Source organism: Haliotis rubra, unplaced genomic scaffold (genome assembly GCF_003918875.1).
Source record: "Haliotis rubra isolate DU_JTF1 unplaced genomic scaffold, ASM391887v1 Scf47, whole genome shotgun sequence".
Taxonomy (NCBI): Eukaryota; Metazoa; Mollusca; class Gastropoda; order Lepetellida; family Haliotidae; genus Haliotis; species Haliotis rubra.
The window spans coordinates 2,972,498-2,993,050 of NW_025767157.1; the positions used below are offsets into that span (position 1 = coordinate 2,972,498).

At 39.4% G+C, this 20,553-nt stretch overlaps 1 protein-coding gene and 1 long non-coding RNA gene across 4 annotated transcripts; one reads left to right on the plus strand and one right to left on the minus strand.

Annotated features, from left to right (window-relative positions):
• Positions 1-5,480: 5,480 nt before the first annotated feature.
• Positions 5,481-14,410, minus strand: LOC124290658 (ovoinhibitor-like). 3 transcript variants are annotated; one of them, XM_046727445.1, is made up of 10 exons: positions 14,373-14,410; positions 11,398-11,509; positions 10,893-11,012; positions 10,370-10,489; positions 9,456-9,575; positions 9,000-9,119; positions 7,783-7,902; positions 7,327-7,446; positions 6,029-6,148; positions 5,481-5,693 (listed from the first exon to the last, which is right to left on the minus strand). In XM_046727445.1, exons 1-10 carry the CDS (start codon positions 14,407-14,409, stop codon positions 5,657-5,659), a joined length of 1,026 nt encoding a protein of 341 aa, XP_046583401.1. In that variant the 5' UTR covers position 14,410; the 3' UTR covers positions 5,481-5,656. The 3 variants fall into 3 exon arrangements, with proteins under 3 accessions (XP_046583401.1, XP_046583402.1, XP_046583403.1); XM_046727446.1 differs by lacking the exon at positions 6,029-6,148; XM_046727447.1 differs by lacking the exons at positions 7,327-7,446; positions 7,783-7,902.
• Positions 14,411-16,672: 2,262 nt separating this feature from the next.
• On the plus strand, positions 16,673-18,412 carry LOC124290659. Its single transcript, XR_006901995.1, has 3 exons — positions 16,673-16,974; positions 17,823-17,935; positions 18,363-18,412. It is a non-coding gene; the product is annotated as an uncharacterized LOC124290659 (long non-coding RNA).
• The last annotated feature ends 2,141 nt before the right edge of the window (positions 18,413-20,553 follow it).

A 20,553-nucleotide genomic window follows, 5' to 3' on the forward strand; every position in this document is an offset into this window, starting at 1 on the left:
CAATTCGGGCCCGATGCACAGGGGCATTGTCGTCATCTTGGAAGATATAATTACTTCAAGGAAAATGACGTGCTACAACAGGCCAGAGGTGAGAATCAATTATGTCTATATATTTCTGGGCATTTATATTGCCGTTAACAACAGTCAAAGTTCCGACACCATGCCAAGTAATGCAAGCCAATATCATCAAACCCACTCGAGGCTGCCGACCTGGACACAGGCATTCGGGTAGGTACTCTACGCCAGGCTGTCTCCAAATATAGACACGATTATTTTCTCCAAGAATAACCTTGCATTCATCACTGAATATTACTCTATTCCAGTAATTATCCACAGTTTTGTACCTTTGCCCTCTTGTCCATGCAAGACGTTTTCTGATGTTGTTCTCTCGAATTCTTATTTTCTTTCTAACGATACGCCTGTGAAATTTATTCTCATGTAAAACCCGTCTAATTGTCCTCCGTGAGACTGGGGATTTTCTACCCCTATTAAAAATGTTGGTAATTTCATGTTAAGGTGCGATGCGATTGTCTTTCACGATCCGAAACAACTGTCTCCTACCTCTCCGTGACACCTTGGCAGCACGACCTGTTCGATGGCGATTCTCAATCCAGCCTCTTCGTTGAAAACGGTTTACACAAGAATAAACAGTACTTCTGGGGAAGCCGAAATGTCTTGCAATAGCTGAACAATTTTGGCCATCCTGATATCGTTCTACAATAATAGTTTTAACGGCCGAAGGCAAGTCTTGAGATTTTCCCATGTCGACGAAAATAGCAGACGGAAGCGAGCAGACGACTTTTTTCAGTCGCGTGAATGGTTCTACTATTTCGCTAAGATTGGTTACGTTTAGAGAGTTAGTTTTCAAACGCGATCGTTTCAAAGTAAGATTAATTTCTAAACTTACTAAAAAATATGGACAATGTACGTAATATTGTGGCCACCCGCTGTAGCTTGATCCCTTCCCCACCTTGAATTAGACACAACTTTCAATAAATCGAGTGCCTTCAGGCATTTAGTTTGTAGAGATTTGATATGCGGAAGAAAAATTAAATGGGAGTCGAAAATGAGACCTAGGAACTTGGCCTCTTTTACAACCTTGATGGGAGTGCCATTTAAAAACAGTTCTGGGTCTTTATGTGATTTATATTTACGGCAGAAATGTATGCAATATGTTTTGGACTTAGAAAATTTAAAGCCGTTTTCAAGACACCATTTATTCATTTTGTTTAAACATAACTGCAGTTGCCGTTCAATAGTATGCATATTTTTACCACGACAAGAAATATTGAAATCATCCACATATAATGATCCGTCAATTGAATCATTTAAAACCGTTGATAAACTATTGATCTTAATGCTAAACAGTGTGATAGACAAAACACTGCCTTGTGGGACACCCTGATCCTGATTATAATGATCAGACAGGGTTGAACCCACTCGGACTTGAAATTGCCTGTCTTTTAAAAACCGTGACATAAAAAGAGGCAAACGGCCTCTCAAACCAAAATCATGTAAATCCTTCAAAATGCCATGCTTCCATGTCGTATCATAAGCTTTCTCAAGATCAAAGAAAATTGATACAGCATGTTGTTTATTTACTATAGCATTTTTAACAAAGGATTATATTCGTACCAAATGACCAATGGTACTACGATTTTTCCTGAAACCACATTGAATATTTGTTATAAGGTTATTGGTTTCAAGATACCAAGTTAATCTATTATTCACCATACGTTCCATGGTTTTACAAACACAGCTAGTTAGAGATATCGGTCTGTAATTCGACGGATCTGTATGATCCCTGCCAGGTTTTGGTATTGGGACGACAATGGCATTACGCCACGAAGGAGGAAATTCTCCAGACGTCCATATTTGGTCAAAGATATCTAAAAGTGTCATCAGACATGGTTCCGGTTAGTGTTTCAGTAGCTGGTAATGTATATTATCATCACCCGCTGCAGTGTCATGAGCTTGCTCAAGAGCAGTATGTAGCTCATGTAATGAAAACACTTCGCTATAATCTTCACCGTTATTTGATTCGAAATTAAGTTTTGTCTTTTCCTGTTGTTTCTGATATCTCTGAAACTCAGGGACATAATTTGCCGATGATGGATTTTTGGCAAGAGTTTCGCCAATTTTATTTGCAATTTTAGACTTGTCAGTAATTAAATTATCACCATCTTTAAGATGGTGAGCAGCAGATTTTGAACCTTTGCCGTTAATTCTTTGAACCATGTTCCATACCTTAGACATTGGCGTGCATGATTTTGAGACATAATTTCTCCAAGATTGTCGTTTGTTTTGTTTAAAGGTACGACGCGCCTTTGCATTGCGTATTTTAAATTTATTTAAGTAATGGACAGTTGGATGATGGCGGAAATAACGCTCTGCCTTTTTCCTCGCTTTTCTTGCTTGTCTACAATCTGTATTAAACCATGGTTTTCGTACATGTGGTATACACTCATCAGCTATTTGCTTTAAAACGTCAGCAAAAGTTTAAATGGGATCAGTTATATCACTGAAACATTCAGGTCGCAGTTTCGATTTACATATAGTTTGATATAAAGACCAATTAGCCTTCGAAAAGTTCCATCTTGTATACGATGAAGAATCAGATGGAGTTATTTCTGAAAGGATAGTTGGGAAGAGGTCACTTCCACAAAGGTCATTATGAACAGACCAGTCAAATTCATTCAGGAGGTTAGAATCTGCAAGAGACAAATCCAGAGAAGAATATTAAGTGCCAGTTGCAGGATGCAGATAGGTGCTTGAATCATCATTAAATATGCACAGGTCATTATTGGAAATGAAATCTTCAATTATTTTGCCTTTAGTATTAGTGTTGCCCCAGAGTGGGTTGTGACCGTTCAGGTCACCCATAATAACACATGGCTTTGGGAGTTGATCATAGAGTGATTGAAGATCAGTCAGCTGAAGGTTCGATGAAGGCGGAATATACAGAGAGCATAACGTAAAAGCTACATCCAGAGTAATTCGCACTGCAACAGCTTGGAGATTTGTGTTAAGTGTAACAGGGCTGTGAATAATATCCTGTCGTATAAGGATAGTAGAACCTCCAGTGGCTCTATCACCTGGAGGGGAAAAATAATGATACGTTTCAAACTGACGTAAGTTAAAATTATCTGTCTGTTTCAGATACGTCTCTTGCAGACAGAACGCTGATGGTGTTAAATCCTGGATTAATAGCTGTATTTCATTAAAATTTGTCCGGAGTCCTCTACAGTTCCACTGCACAATATTGTTAGATAGACCTATCTTTTAGGCGGATTAATTGGGGATCTACCTCGCACCGTTTTCGAGGGCGACAAGATATGTGCCCTAGAGTGGACGCTTTCGGATACGTCCATGTCCTCAAGTGATCCGTATTTGTTAAATAATTTGATTTTATCATCTGACCCTTTTGGGGCTCTGCCACTTTGTTTCTTCAAAGAATCTGGCTTCGGTTTGTCTTTGTTTTTAACGATTTGTTGAACGTTTGACGTTGATTGAGACTTTTGAGTTGACTGAGAAGATTGGATTTGGGGCCTACCAGGAAGTGGTTCTGCAGTTTGTGTAGATATTGCAGATGACAAAATCTAAGGAGTAGACATAGCAGGTGACAAAATCTTAGGAGAATTGGTTTTGAGCCAGGTTAAATTCGTCTGACAGCTTATAGACGATTTGGCTATTGGAGGAGTTTAATCAGACGATGTTGTATGTGTCTTCTCACCACAGTGAGCACACACAACAGACAATGTGCAAGTACTAACACCATGACCAAACTTCTGGCATTTAAAACATCTCAGTGGGTTTGGTATGTTGGTGTCGACATTAATGTTTCAGTACCCTGCCATTAGTGATCTGGGAGCAGTTGGAGAAGAAAATGAAAAAATGTACGTGTTTGTTGAAATGGTTTCCTGTTTTTTACGTGTTTAAAACGCTTTACATATAAGACCCTTTGATCTTTCATTTCTGAAACAATGTCAAGTTCAGACATGTCGGTGAACAATCGATCTCGGTCTCTTACGATTACTTTGCTGGTATTAAGTGTTCTGTGAGGAGAGATCGAAACCAGAATGCCAACGAACGTTTCAGTGGTCATCAGGTTAGTTGCCGTTGCCTTTTGCTGCACTCAATAAGCAGTGACCCTGAACATAAACGTTTGATACTTTTTTACAACACCGGTTATGCCTTGTATGCCTTTTTGCAAAGTAAAACAAAAAGATTTAACTTTAGTCTGGTGTTATCTTGAGTCTCCATCGTGGCCAGTAATCAATGGATGTGGACAGTCGTTGGTCGTTACCCTCTGGATCAGTGTCAAGTGGACGTTAAGGGGTTTTTTTTAAGGGGGGTTTCGTATGCCATGGTTAGTTTTTTAATGGTTCATCATCCGAGCTCTCCACCCTCCATGGAGTATCGTAAGGACAATGTTAAACACAAGCGGACCTCCGACTTGCAGCACCAAGGATACTCGGATGATATATTCCTGCAGAAAAACTAAAAGATTAATTCTTCTACCAGATTGGCCCATGAGCCACCGCCCTCTGGGCATAAGACTCTAGGCAAAGTTCACGATAAACATATTACAAAAATCAAATGATGTTACATGAACAAAGGGTGCCAAGACCAAAATTTAAACAATATTAAATCAAATGTTGTGCAATTACATAAAATCTATGGTACAGGGCCTGACATGACCAGCCGATTGGTTGAACCGGGCTAATTCAACCACCCGTCTAGGTGAAGTAAGGGGCGAAGTGGTGCGTTGAGCAAACGAACGCTGTTCCTGAGACCAGTGCCTTCAACCACCAGACTCCCATCCTCCACCGACACAGGGGCGCAACCCACGGCAAACGGGTTGGTGGACCAAATATACCCCCGGGTCCACAACGGGGGTTGAAGAGCTCTTAGCGTTACCCAGCACCCACCACGAGGAGGTGGCTCTTCACGGGTGCCTCTACGTCATGGACCACCGACCATGTTGGTGGCTAAACGTGGCCTGAACCTGTAAGGGGACTTGGAAAGGCTGCGTCACATCGTTATTGGCTGTGGCCCTCGTCGAGTGAACGGATGTTTGACAAATCGTGATGGTTATTACGCACTACTGACACACGGCGTCAACTTCGAAAATACATGATCCCCGGCGTCCACCGAGATCGTTGGTGTGTGCGTTTAAAGTATGTGGCATTATATTCGTCCTCTTGAGTCGAACTTTATAGTGTCTATACGAAAGCTGTATCTGTGTGCTGAAGGCTGCCAAGCCAAAGTCGAGTTGACGGTGTGACAAATGTATGTAGTGTTATTGATTTGCTAAGGTACTGTATAAATATTGAGTTATGATTTTGAGAGTTATGCTCCTTTTGCTTATCAGATTACCGTGCTCTACTGACAACAACACGTCTTTTATGCGGCTGAAGTGCACGAAGTAGGCTCTGTATGTTTCGGTTCCAGGTGAAGAAAAACGAATGTATACAAAGCGTTTTGATATAAGGTTTATTGAACTATTGATTAAGTGGAGTAACAGTAAGTTATTGATTATTTCTAAAACCAGTATTTGTAATCAGAGTTTATGATACATTGGTGATACTTTGAAAATAACCATTTAAAAAACCCAAAAAACCCCAAGAATATTTGCAGCTTTTCTCAATCACGTTCATCCACAGTGCCCAAGTCCGACTATGGTGACTCCACTGAAAAGACGGAAAAAAGCTACTGCAACACAAATGCATCTAAGCGCCAAAGGTCGAATCACCCAAACTAAGTGCAGATACAACGATGATGAACTTATGATGAGCAATAGTAACAGTTCTCTGATTATAGTGACAAAGACCTTGTTTTGTTCTTTGTTTGACAGGAGGCACACGAAAACATATGTTGACAACAATATTTGTTACTAAATATATGGTAAAGAAGCAGACATTATTTGATAATAACTTAAGACATTACCCAGTTATGAATAAATACAATATTTATTGAAATGGTTGTAGTTTCTCTAATCTGAAGAACACATCCCAAATGTACATACCTTTGACACTGCAGCTGGCAGAGGTTGTCATAAGTCACGTCATCACTGCCACAGACAGGTGCATGGTCTTTTGTACAGGCACAAACCTTCGGACATTCTCCGTCGGATTCCTTCGTCGTACTATTGAAGCACAACATCAGAGAGAATTGGTGGGAAAGTCAACGAGGTTTATTAACTGGTACAAGTCTGACATCGTTTTCTCTATATGCATTATAATTATCTCCAAAACTGAGTACAAATTACGTAAAACACGAATCAACGATTATCATAACGGTTCTTTCATGATAGTGATATACACCTTGTCTTGTTCTGTGGTTACCATAAAGCTAAAAAAACATACCTCTGACCAATTTTCATTGCCTTGGATATGGTAAAGATAAAAAGGAAAAGCGTATTTGATGATGACGTAGAACATTAACTGGTGATGAGTATATGAAAATACACATCACTCCTTTTTAGTCCTTGTAAAGTTTTTTTCTAGTATGAAGACCACAATGTACTAGGGCTGCAACGATTCGGTTCGATTCATTGCAAATCGAATATGACACCTTAGTTTCGATTTTCGATAACCATTATCACTATTTCGATTCGATATTTGAATATCTATTTAAATTATTTCCACACAGCCAGAACGTAATCTTGACTCCAACTCGAGCAGTTTGGGGCGCAGAAATAAGGCGAAACAAGATTGGTCGACGCCTGGCTAATAATCCAATGATAATTGTTGTTAGTCGACATTGCCGACGATGGATTTCAGGCTAATGAAACCGACTCTTGAGAGTTAAATGAAATCTGATGTTTTTACTCGTGTGACGAATCGAATCGAAAATGATCGAATCGAGGGTCCAATATCGAAAATCGAATCGAATCGAGGTCTGGGTGAATCTTTGCAGCCCTACAATGCACACACACCCTTGACACCCAGCTGGCATTGGTTGTCACAAGTCAAAGGGTTAGACACAAGAGCAAGGATAATTTTGAATATAGCATTAGGGAATGGTTGTAATAAGTCACGCCATCATTGTCACAGATCGGTAGAACGGACTTTGGACACGCACAAATCTTTGGATACGCTTTGGACACCTTCGTCGCACTTTTAAAGCACAAAAGTAAAGTTAAATTGCAGAAAGCTGCATGAAGTTTGACATCGGTTTCTCTATATGCACCTGTAAACGTATCAATCATCTCCAAGACTAAGTGAATACCTAAACGATGTCAGTGAGCAATGAATATTTGATCATAGCTTAAGACATTACCCAGTAATCTTAAAAAGAACCACACATCCCAAATGTACACACCCTTGGCACTCCAGCTGGCATTCGTTGTCATAAGTCACGCCATCACTGCCGCAGATAGGTGCAAAGATAAGTGGACAGAGACAAACCTTGGGACATTCGCCGTCGGACACCCTCGTCGCACTGTTGAAGCACATCAGTAAAGTTAAATTGTAGGAAGGTCTACAGGCATTCTTAAATGCTAGAAGTCTGACATCGGTTTTTTATATATGCACCTGCAAGCGTATTTATCATCTCCAAGACATGCCTAGATGAATCAACGATTTATTTTGTAGCAACTGCCTCATTATAGTGATAACCCATTGATTTGATTTTTGTTTGTCAGGTTCAAAGGATACTGAACCTAATAAAAATGGTACTTAACATAGATATGGTAAAGGTACAAAAGCAATGATTATTTGATTATAGCTTAAGACATTAGCCAGTTATCTTAAAAACATGCATCCTAAATGTACACACCCTTGACAATCCAGCTGGCATTCGTTGTCATAAGTCACGCCATCACTGCCGCAGACACGTGAAAGGACAACAGGACATGCACAAAGCGTCGGGCATTCTCCGTCGGATTCCTTCGTCGCACTATTGAAGTACAACTTCAGAGAGTAATGGTAGGAAAATCAACCAGGATTATTAACTGCTAGAAGTCTGGCATCATTTTCTCTATACACACCTGTAATTATCTTTAAAACTGAGTACATACCTGGGAGATGAAAATCACGGTTAAGTATTATAACAGTTCTTTTCATTAAAGTGTTAAACACCTTGTTTTGTTCTTTGGTTACCATAAGTCATACAAACATACCTCTGATGATAATACTTATTGTCATGGATATGGTAAAGATAAATAGGAAGAGATTATTTCATGACACCACAATGTACTAGGGCTGCAACGATTCGGTTCGATTCATTGAAAATCGAATATGACACCTTAGTTTCGATTTTCGATAACCATTATCACTATTTCGATTCGATATTTGAATATCTATTTAAATTATTTCCACACAGCCAGAACGTAATCTTGACTCCAACTCGAGCAGTTTGGGGCGCAGAAATAAGGCGAAACAAGATTGGTCGACGCCTGGCTAATAATCCAATGATAATTGTTGTTAGTCGACATTGCCGACGATGGATTTCAGGCTAATGAAACCGACTCTTGAGAGTTAAATGAAATCTGATGTTTTTACTCGTGTGACGAATCGAATCGAAAATGATCGAATCGAGGGTCCAATATCGAAAATCGAATCGAATCGAGGTCTGGGTGAATCTTTGCAGCCCTACAATGCACACACCCTTGACACCCAGCTGGCATTGGTTGTCACAAGTCAAAGGGTTAGACACAAGAGCAAGGATAATTTTGAATATAGCATTAGGGAATGGTTGTAATAAGTCACGCCATCATTGTCACAGATCGGTAGAACGGACTTTTGGACACGCACAAATCTTTGGATACGCTTTGGACACCTTCGTCGCACTTTTAAAGCACAAAAGTAAAGTTAAATTGCAGAAAGCTGCATGAAGTTTGACATCGGTTTCTCTATATGCACCTGTAAACGTATCAATCATCTCCAAGACTAAGTGAATACCTAAACGATGTCAGTGAGCAATGAATATTTGATCATAGCTTAAGACATTACCCAGTAATCTTAAAAAGAACCACACATCCCAAATGTACACACCCTTGGCACTCCAGCTGGCATTCGTTGTCATAAGTCACGCCATCACTGCCGCAGATAGGTGCAAAGATAAGTGGACAGAGACAAACCTTGGGACATTCGCCGTCGGACACCCTCGTCGCACTGTTGAAGCACATCAGTAAAGTTAAATTGTAGGAAGGTCTACAGGCATTCTTAAATGCTAGAAGTCTGACATCGGTTTTTTTATATATGCACCTGCAAGCGTATTTATCATCTCCAAGACATGCCTAGATGAATCAACGATTTATTTTGTAGCAACTGCCTCATTATAGTGATAACCCATTGATTTGATTTTTGTTTGTCAGGTTCAAAGGATACTGAACCTAATAAAATGGTACTTAACATAGATATGGTAAAGGTACAAAAGCAATGATTATTTGATTATAGCTTAAGACATTAGCCAGTTATCTTAAAAACATGCATCCTAAATGTACACACCCTTGACAATCCAGCTGGCATTCGTTGTCATAAGTCACGCCATCACTGCCGCAGACACGTGAAAGGACAACAGGACATGCACAAAGCGTCGGGCATTCTCCGTCGGATTCCTTCGTCGCACTATTGAAGTACAACTTTAGAGAGTAATGGTAGGAAAATCAACCAGGATTATTAACTGCTAGAAGTCTGGCATCATTTTCTCTATACACACCTGTAAGCGTATCTTTAAAACTGAGTACATACCTGGGAGATGAAAACACGGTTAAGTATTATAACAGTTCTTTCATTAAAGTGTTAAACACCTTGTTTTGTTCTTTGGTTACCATAAGTCATACAAACATACCTCTGGATAATACTGATTGTCATGGATATGGTAAAGATAAATAGGAAGAGATTATTTCATGACAACTTAAGACTATATCTGGTAATCAATATTTGAATATACACCTAACTAATTGAAATGCTCGTGTGTTTAAGTCCTTGTAAAGTGTTTCTAAACTGAAGAAAACGTATTCAAAATGTACACACCCTTGAAACTCCAGCTAGTATTGGTCGCCACAAGTCACAGAGTTAGGTACAAGAGCAAGGGTTATGAGATTATAGCATACGACATTGGTTGTAATAAGTTACGCCATCACTACCACACTCAGGCGAAAAGACCTTCGGACAGGCGCAAACCTTTGGACAAGCTCCGTCGCCCTTTTAAAGCACAACAGTAAGGTTCAATTGTAAAAAGGTGTGCAAGGATTATTAACTGCCAGAAGTCTGACATCGGTTTCTCTATATGCCCCTGTAAGCGTATTAATCATTCAAGTGCATGCATAAACGATGTCAGTGCGCAAGGATTATCTTAGTATAGCTTAAGACATTACCCAGTAATCTAAAAAAAACCCATACATCCCAAGTGTACACACCCTTGACACTCCAGCTGGCATTCGTTGTCATAAGTCACGCCATCACTGCCGCAGACATGTGAAAGCTGTTTTGGACAGGTGCAAACCTTGGGACATTCTCCGTCGGATTCCTTCGTCACACTGTTGAAACACAACAGTAAAGTTTGATTGTAGGAAAATCTACAAGGATTCTTAACAACTAGAAATCAGACATCGTTTTCTATATATGCACCTGTAAACGTATTAATAGTCTCCAAAACTGAGTACATACCTGAAAGATGTATAAGCGATTTAGTATTATAACATATTTTTCATTATAGTGATACACCCCTTGTTTCGTTCTTTGGCATAAAGCATAAAAACCATACCTCTGAACAAAGTTCATTGCTAAAGGTCAAAAGGAAAAGATAATTTGATGATAACTTTAAGACTTTATCTGGTGAATATTATATGGATATACATATATCCCATTGAAATAATCGGATTTTTTCAGTCCTTGTAAATTGTTTCTACTCTGATGAACATACATTCCAAATGTACACACCCTTGACAATCCATGAGGCATTGGTTGCCATAAGTCACGCCATCACTGCCGCAGACTGGTAAAAGGAGTTTTGTACAGGCACAGACCTTGGCACATTCTCCGTCGGATACCTTCGTCGCACTATTGAAGCACAACAGTAAAGTGTGATTGTAGAACCGTCTACAAGGATTTGTAATTGCTTGCAGTCTGACATCGTTTCTCCATTTGCACCTTTAAGCGTATTTATCATGTCCAAAACTGTTTGCATACCTAAATTATGAATCAACGATTTAGTGTTGTAACATGTCTTCCATTATACATACAAACCCCTTCTTTGTTTCTTTGCTTGACTGCAAGCATACTCACCTTATAACAATATTCCCTGGTATGGATATGGTGAAGGTAAAGAAGCATTAATTAAATAAAGGTGTATGGTGCCGACCCTGACTCCTCTAAGGGAAGTTCAAGGCTCGGTGATGCATGATATAAGGTAAATGTAGTATGGCCTGACATGATGTATGCCTACCCGGCACAGGAGAGGAAACATTCGTTGGTGTAGGTGTTGCCGTCGTCCCCGCAGACAGCGTTGTTGGTGTCATCACAACAACAGTCCTGACCTCGACAGACGCTGGTCAGAACTAAGTAAAAACAGAGATTGAAGTAAGAGGGTTACAAGGTATCGAGGAACACAGAGGCAAAACAGAAACTCCGCCACCGTTGGCTTTTTGTTAAAATCATACTTAAAACAGACAGAATGTTTTGATCAACAAAACTGTCGTCACAAAGTGGCGAAAATATTGGCGAACTGACGTAATATTTTTCAACTCTCTCAGGAGTGTGAATTTTAAAGCTCTGCCCGAGTACAACCTGTCTTGTAAACGTCAAGTGACGTCACTCTATTGACTCGCCAGGTTCTCCTTTTACCGAGTAAACCTCTACAAGCAGTTTCGCGGACATTCTCCAAGAAATCCCTGGGATTTCCAAGACAATTGGACGCATCCCAGGGGATTTTCTGAGGAGTGAGTGAGTGAGTTTAGTTTTACGCCGCACTCAGCCTTATTCCAACTATATGGCGGCGGTCTGTAAATAATCGAGTCTGGACCAGACAATCCAGTGATCAACAGCATGAGCATCGATGTGCGCAATTGGGAACCGATGACATGTGTCAACAAGTCAGCGAGCCTTTTACAACATGCATAGTCGCCTTTTATGACAAGAATGGGTTGCTGAAGACCTATTCCACCCCGGATCTGCATGGGTCGATTTTCTGAGGAATATCCCTTGACTTATTTTACTTGTTTTGAAGACTGATACAACTTTGTCTTGCTATTACTGAATACGATCGTAAAATATCACATTATTGAAAACATCCAATCTATTGTGCCGATTCCTGGTTTCGGACCTGCAACCCTTCGATTACTAGCTTGGCGGTTTAATCCAGTAGGCTACGAAGGATGGCTGCGAGGGAGATTGTATGAACCATGTGTTCCTCACAAGACGGGTAGCGCGTGCATTGAGCGTACAATACATGGAATCGACTACCAGTCGCACCCCAGTTGATTTCAACAGTAAATACCAAATATTAAAATTATATCTAAGGTATATCTTCAGTCGGTTCATAAGTTGGATCAAAACCTCATCTGAGGTTTTGTTTGAAAAGGAAGCCCTGGGCCTCGGGAAATTTGGTCCGGCCTATCGGCCCTCCCCAATTTCCCTCTGCCACTGGCTTACTTTTCAAACCAAACCTCGGAGTCGGTTTTGATCCTTGACATACATATCACTGTTACTTTTTTCTCTCTCGAAGACATTGCACTATGCTGTGATGGTATAGTGCCTAACTATATACATGTAGCAAAAAGAAATTATATATCACACCCGTCAACACCATGATAGAAAATGCCTTACAATATGCATGTAATAAAAATAAATAGAACACACCGGACAACACCATGGTATCATATTACAAAGTGTGACGGAAGAGTGCCTTAGTTCTCGTCACTTTATTTCCGTAATTAGGTCACCGGCCCATATTACAAATACAAACAAACCCACTATTAACAATACCTGAGCACATATAGTTATGTTGGAGGTGTTATCGTATTATGATTTTAAACATTAAAAAATTAGCGCGCTTCTTCATACCAAGAAATATGTATTTGGCACGGCAGTTTAAAAAGTTGAATAATTTTAACATTTTAGGTAATGGATGATTTTCACAGAAATATTTAGGTGATATTACACATCTTAAAATGGACATTCCAACGTACAATGAACTTCATTTTCGGGTCTTGGTACAATACATACAGGACACAGCCTTTCTGAAATTTGTAGTTTTTGCTATCTATCTTCTTCAATCATTAATCCATGATTACTGAATATAATTTTACCAAAAGCTATTCTATATTCTTTCACCTTTATGTGTATTGACATGGTTCAGAAGAGGGATAAAATTGAATAGTACGATAAAGTTTTAATTTAGAATATTAGGGAAAATCTGCTATCCATATTTGACCAATACATCTCTGTTTGAAAGCATTTATAAATTTAGAAAATAATACAATACTTTGTTCTATCCAAACATATCCATAGCGACACTGGTACACTAAATTCTTAACCCGAAGTGTCCAGCACTTTATACCTTTTTCTGCCAAATTGCATTGATTGATACTGATTCATAAGGGGCGGTGAGGTAGAATAGTGGTTAAAGCGTCCGCTGGTCACGCCGAAAACTCGGGTTCGATTCCCCACATGGGTACAATGTGTGAAGCCCATTTCTGGTGTCCCCTGACGTGATATTGCTGACATATTGCTAAAAGCGGCGTAAAACCACTCTCACTCACGCAATGATAGTGATTCATAAACACATGCGCTATCGTCGTATCGCATGGTGACAATCATTGGATTGCCTGGTTCAGAATCGATTTGTTTACAAAGATAATCATACAGCAGTAATGTTGCTGAAACAAGTGTCTGCTCATCATATAGTCACAATTGTACAATCGAATCAAGATTTGTTATGAACGTGGAAAATGTTTTGTCGCTTCTATTCCAAATTCACCTCTGGCTGTAATAGTTGGCACAAACCTACCACGGTGCATGCATTCTTTACAAAATTTATCAGGAACTTGTTCAATATTTAGTGCAGGGTGGAATCCCCAAACTTCTGCACCATATACTAATGCAGGAAGAATTTTGTCATTAAAAAATATGAAATAGAACATTGCGTGGCAAATTATGAAAGTTAAAACCTTTGATTTCAACATACATAATATTTTGTTCGCCTGTTGCGATAAAACGTTTTGAATTTGATACCATTCTCCAGAACTTGAAAAATGTACACCTAAGTATTTATATGGAGAGACGGTTTCCAGAACATCATTATTTAAATAAGTTGTTCATACTCACTGATGCATGTAGCATTAAGAAAAAACCACATACCAACCAACGATATGAAACAATGGCACAATTCCTCACTTATGTATGCTGTGAAATATGACCTACCTGCCAGCAGTATGATATACTTCATCCAATGAGCCATATCGTCAGTTAACACTGTGTTTCAGGATCCCAGAACACACCGCTATATATACAGGTGTTACCTGACACGGGACGAAATAGTGGATAGTGCGCCACTGAGATAAATGAAAACACAATAGGAAATACATGCTATAAACGGATTTGATAACTTATTTCATATGACTGACTGACTGAGTTTGGTTTTACGCCGCTTTTAGCAATATTCCAGCAACATCACGGCAGGGGACACCAGAAATGGGCTTCACACATAGTACCCATGTGGGGATTCGAACCCGGGTCTTCGGCGTGACGAGCCAACGCTTTAACCATTAGGCTACCCCACCGCCCCTATTTCATATGAAGTTGCACCCATGAAACATATGCTCATCATATATCGCCGTATGCACACGCACCCGGATTTGCAGACATTGAATTGAAAAGTTAATTGCTCAGGAAATGCTTGATTACACAGAATTTCCAATATTTCAGTTCAATTCTTTTATTACAGCAATGTAGGCCATCGGCCCATAACTACATAGGTTACAATGTGCATGACAAAACATGGTGTGTACAGTACAAATTAATGATCTTAACATCTTAGATGCATTGCATGGTAGATAAAACTAGCTAAATTATTAAAGTTTACAATCTGATGATGACATGAGGAGTTTGTTAAGCAGCAGTGGAAGACTTACAAATAACTCAACAATTTTCAAAGTTCATTATAGTTTTACTTACAGAAACATGAACCAACGAAATATTTCAACGACACTATATACAGCAATATGTCCTAATTTGACATAACACGGCACGGTACTTATGTGACCACCGAAACCACCATATGGTCCAATTGAAGTCCTTATTTGACTTATTACAATTATGCCCTGATTTGGCACTATAAGCGACAGTCACCGACAGCGTGGCTGCTCTATCAAAAATACCCAACTAATTCTGCCTTGTTCAGTGACAATGTACACTGTCGCAAGCTATTGCACAATTCTCGACGTGTTTCACGCACGGCTATCCACCTTTTTTCTAGTGGCGTGTTCGTGCGAAGGTTTGAGTTTGTTCGGACCTTCTGTCCAGAGTTGGAATTTAGCTTTTCCTGGATTGGTACGATAGGTCTTATGTAAATGGTTCAAGCGGAGCTGGGGCACAATGTGTGAAGCCCATTTCTGGTGTCCCCCGCCGTGATGTTGCTGGAATATTGCTAAAAGCGGCGTAAAAACAAACTCAGTCAGTCAAGCGGAGCTGTTTGAATTTGGAACATACGAGGAGAAAGTGGTATTCATCCTCAATATATTATTTAACGTCACATCGGCAATATTTCAGCCATATCGTGACAAGAACATATGTGACATTGAAATAGAATAGATGTATATTATAAAAACCTGTCGACGAAGGACCGTAAAACAACTAGAATATCACAATTACAACTAAAACTACTGTGGAAAATTAAAACTAATAGCACTATTGGGACAATACAATATAAAAACTTGCTATAAATCGCCAACAACTGAAGGTAGATCACCAAACTAGGGACCATGGGGACTTACAGTACTTTTGCTACCTGCTTGGACCCTAGTTGGATTTATATCATCCCTTCAGCCGCTGGCGATTGAAGTCAAATTTAGCCAAAATTAAAATGACAAAAATACTACATTTAAAACAGCTGGTAAATTTAAATTTCCTTTGAATGTTTCGGGACTTACGTACCCTCTCAGGAGGACAATAATTTTAGGCTACTTCAACCCCCTTTAAGGGTACAGCCACTAACAATCTCAGTTACTAATCTAAACTACCAATAATAAAATATTTATCTATTTACAAATCAGTTAAAAAGAATAATTCTTTTAAAAATGCAATAATTAAATGAGAACTGATATTATTAAAAAGATCCTTCATAGTTCGTGATTTAAAATAGTTATCCCTTGTGATGGAGTATTCAACACGGTCAAGCAAGACATGTCTGACTGTGATTCTCTCATCACAAGGGATACAGAACGGAGGATCCTCACCTTTCAATAGATATTCATGAATATATCTGGTGTGGCCAATACGACATCGTCGCATGATGATCACTTCAAATCTGGACTGACAACCCAAGTAGGTATAACCAATATAGGGTTTTATGTCATGTAATTTATTGATACCAACTTGGGTGTCCCACTTCTTTTGCATCAGATCACGGATATAAGATCTAATAGCAGCTTTGTAATCAGAGTATGGGATCAGAAGTGGTGTCACAGATTTGTTGAGTGCTGCCTTGACTGCAAGATCAACCATTATCAGGCCCTCCTATCTATGTGACGAAAAAGCGTTAAATGAGATCATAATGATGGCGTATTGGTAGCATAGCCTCTGTATTGCTATCTAATGCAGTTCATATACGAACAAAAAGAGGTACTATCGGATTTGACAGCGGCTGTTAGCGGAATACGCGTACAGCCGCTATGCGAAACTCGGTAAAATGCAGCGGAATAACTTCGACTGTATCCGTGAAAAACCGATCGTAGTTGAATGACAACACCATTTCCGGAAAAACATTGTACGACAAAATGGCGGACGAAACCAAACAAGTGACAAGGTGAGTAGTTTCTTTTGTATATTCCGGGTTGAAGTTTTGACTTTTATGCATAACACCCACATCATTAATCAACCATCATGTATATGCAGCTGGATTTGTCATTTGATGTGGAATACGTGTTTTGTTTAATCAGTTACCGTAAATAAATGGGTAGGGTTCGGCCTCGTCAGCGTGTTCACTGTTCAGCCTCAAGTTAGGTACACAGTTGTGTCTGAAAGAAGTGTTGCAGGCTGAAAGTTAATCGAGGCGGGTATGATTTCTCCAAATCGCACATTGGTACCAGTTTATTTTTCTAGTGTTAGCATGTTGTGTCTAAGATATGTAGTAGTGAATGTGTTCTTGTTCAGATCTCGAGTACAGTTGTGCCAAGTGAAATTACGGTGAATATCGGGAATGTTGGTTAATGGCTGTTTTCAGCTGACAACTTGATAAAAGGATATGTTGTTGATTTTAATTCTGAATTACTTAAGAGGTGTGCATGATCAATTGCGCAAATATGTAACTTATTTCATAGGTAGTCAGGTGTAACTTGCATTAGAATATATGATGATCATGCATTTGGTATCTCAATGTTGATTAACATGTTAATTGGTTGTCATTGGACTCTTGGTATACAGATATTAAACACATTTCAGGTTCGTGAGTGGTTCCAGGCGTGTGATGACCCAGGGATATCAGCTATTGACAGATGCAGGAGATACATATGGGTATATAGGTGAGTTGATTTAGAATTTCCTCTGTGGACTACAGATCATTGCAATATGACCAACATCCATAATGAAAGCTACGGCTGATTAAACGTTCACTCTCTTAACTTAATGAAATTGCTATATTTCTTATTGTTACAGGTTCAAGAAATTCCTTCTGCCACTGGCTGATTTGTCCACTTCCCTCCAGTGGGTTTACATGTCAACACGTCCAAACTTTGTGGGGAGAGCATTGTAAGACAAGATCCAACCAGGTAAGTCCCACACCGTACTAGGAAGGCTGGTGTTGTTTGACATTTAAAAGTTATATATGTTTAACTAATGGCGTTTTCTAACAAACACTGGCTGACAGTTTTGTTTACCATTACTTTTTACTATTAATAGCATTATTAAATATGTAGAATCTAGCAGTGTGGTAGCTTATTGTTTAGATGACTAACTGATCAGTGTGCCATGGTTTACAGTGTGATTCCACAGGTTTAACTATTTGATCATCTGAATTTTCAACTGATTTCTATCTTGCAGAGGTCTTGGTGTGATATTTTCAAGTATAATAATGTTGGTCCTCTTCCGTCAAAGTTAAGCCCCTCACACACACACACACACACACACACACACACACACACACACACACACACACACATTGCATTCCACTAAAAGTGTTCTTCAATCCTATTACAGGACCACTTGTTTGATGCCCCCAGTAGGCTCATCGTGCGAGGAAGCCGGTGAAGGTTACGTCAAGTGTGCATGAACCTGGTCTTGGAGCTACCACAAAGTCAAGGAAAGCAAGATGAAGCGACTAATAAGTCTGTTGCCCACTGTGATGAACAGATGTCAAAGTGTTGAATCTGTTATGTTTTTACATATGCACTTTCATAATGTGTAAATATGGGAATTGTAAAGTTGGACATGATGTGATGTGTCTTACGTAAACAGAAAATAAGACATTTTTATCTATTGATTATCATTGGACAAGAAAGTCATATTCAGATTTGTCAATGAATAAAACACTTGAACTTCATATATGGCTGTAAATATATCTTTATTACAAGTTAACATGGTTGATAAAAACAACATTAAACATATCATTGCAGTTATTTGTTAGTTATCTTTGCCATTATCACATAGCTAACCTGGTTAGCCAAGCATCCTTCCAACTACTTTCAAAACACAAAGTCACATGAACAAACATTACAAGCATGCACAAGTATTTTCCAACATCAACAAGAATTTACAATCTCTAACACCAGAAAAAGAGATTTGAGGAAATTCTATTACTAAATCTAAACAAATGAACTTCAAATAAGCAAAGGTGGTATGGTTATCGTGGCAATTATAAGTCGGGTTTCCAAATTTCGTATTTGGGATCTGACAACTGGCCATGGTCATTCATTCTACCAATGAAAAAATGTCATGACATATTATGTTATGAGTTTACCACAACCTGTATTTGGGTGCATGCTCATCATGGAGCAGACTTGTATTCCTCCATACCCCGAAATGTTGAAACTATACTGCAAACCTTGCACTTGACAACACCAGTCTGTTTGTGTACTTTAGCAACATGTTCCTTCAGCGTTTGGTTGATAAGGAAAAACGTCCCACACAATTCACATGAGAATTTGACATCTTTAGTGTGGCGCCTCACTTGCAGGTTCAAGGAGCCTTAGGTCTTGACAATCTTCCCTCAGGTCCCACACTGTAACGATGGTTTGTGCTCAGTCTCTGCTGCAACAAACAATGTCTCATCTATCCTGGAAGCTTGATCCAGGAAACTTGTGTCATCTTGCTGCTCAAGTCTTGAACACCTCTGCAGACTGTGACCTGTAAGGGTCAAACCAAGAGAATAACATTATGAAATAAATTCAGAAAATATTATTCAAAACTAATTATTATGCGTTATATTTTAAACATGGAATGAAAAGGGGTGTGTGTGTCATGTTTGTCACATATCTTTACAATCGAATTTAACCGAAAAAAACAAAGAGAACTGAAACTGAAGGGCAATAATCAACCTCTTTGTGTGAGAATCACAGCTGGTGACTCTGGCACATTGGAAGACTTTGGTATTGGTCAGACTCCATGTATAATCTCTGTCGACGGAGTTTCGGGAACAGTAGGGAGGTCACAACTGCCAGACATCTCGCCCATCCGTCCACCAGATCCCAGCACACTCGGCGACTGTATATTTCCCAAAACAAACATGATGGTCTGGTAAGTGTATCTGTTACACAAAGTAATATAGGTTCAATCACAACTAGACACGAATAAAATGCATACTGTTTGCACTCACTTCCAGTTTTAAAATGAATTTACGTTACAAATATGGGGCAAAATACAACTGCGGTCTCTCCGACGTAGCCGGTCAATGAAAATATTGCTCAAGTCGTCATCGTCCGTAATAACCCCGAATACCATATTCACACTGAGTCTCACTTTGCTCCTCACTGAATCCCCTCACGATAAATTTTCTAAAGCCATGTAAGAATTCACTCAAAGCGAAGGAGGTTGGTAGCCTCATTCCGCCGACCTCAGCTTGAAATCCGTTCGACTTCCATACAAAAACGCAGATAATGGACACAAAATACATTTTTTACGAAGATGAAGTATTGCTATCAAAGGGGGATGATAACATGCGTTCAATGCACACTACCTTCTAAATCAGAATTACAGTATGTGGAGCTAAGCGTTGATTGAAACACTTACCCTTTTCTCTTCTCCTCTGTCGGGGCGGTGGGGTAGCCTAGTGGTTAAAGCGTTGGCTCGTCACGCCGAAGGCCCGGGTTCGATTCCCCACATGGGCACAATGTGTTAAGCCCATTTCTGGTGTTCCCCGCCGTGATATTGCTGGAATATTGCTAAAAGCGGC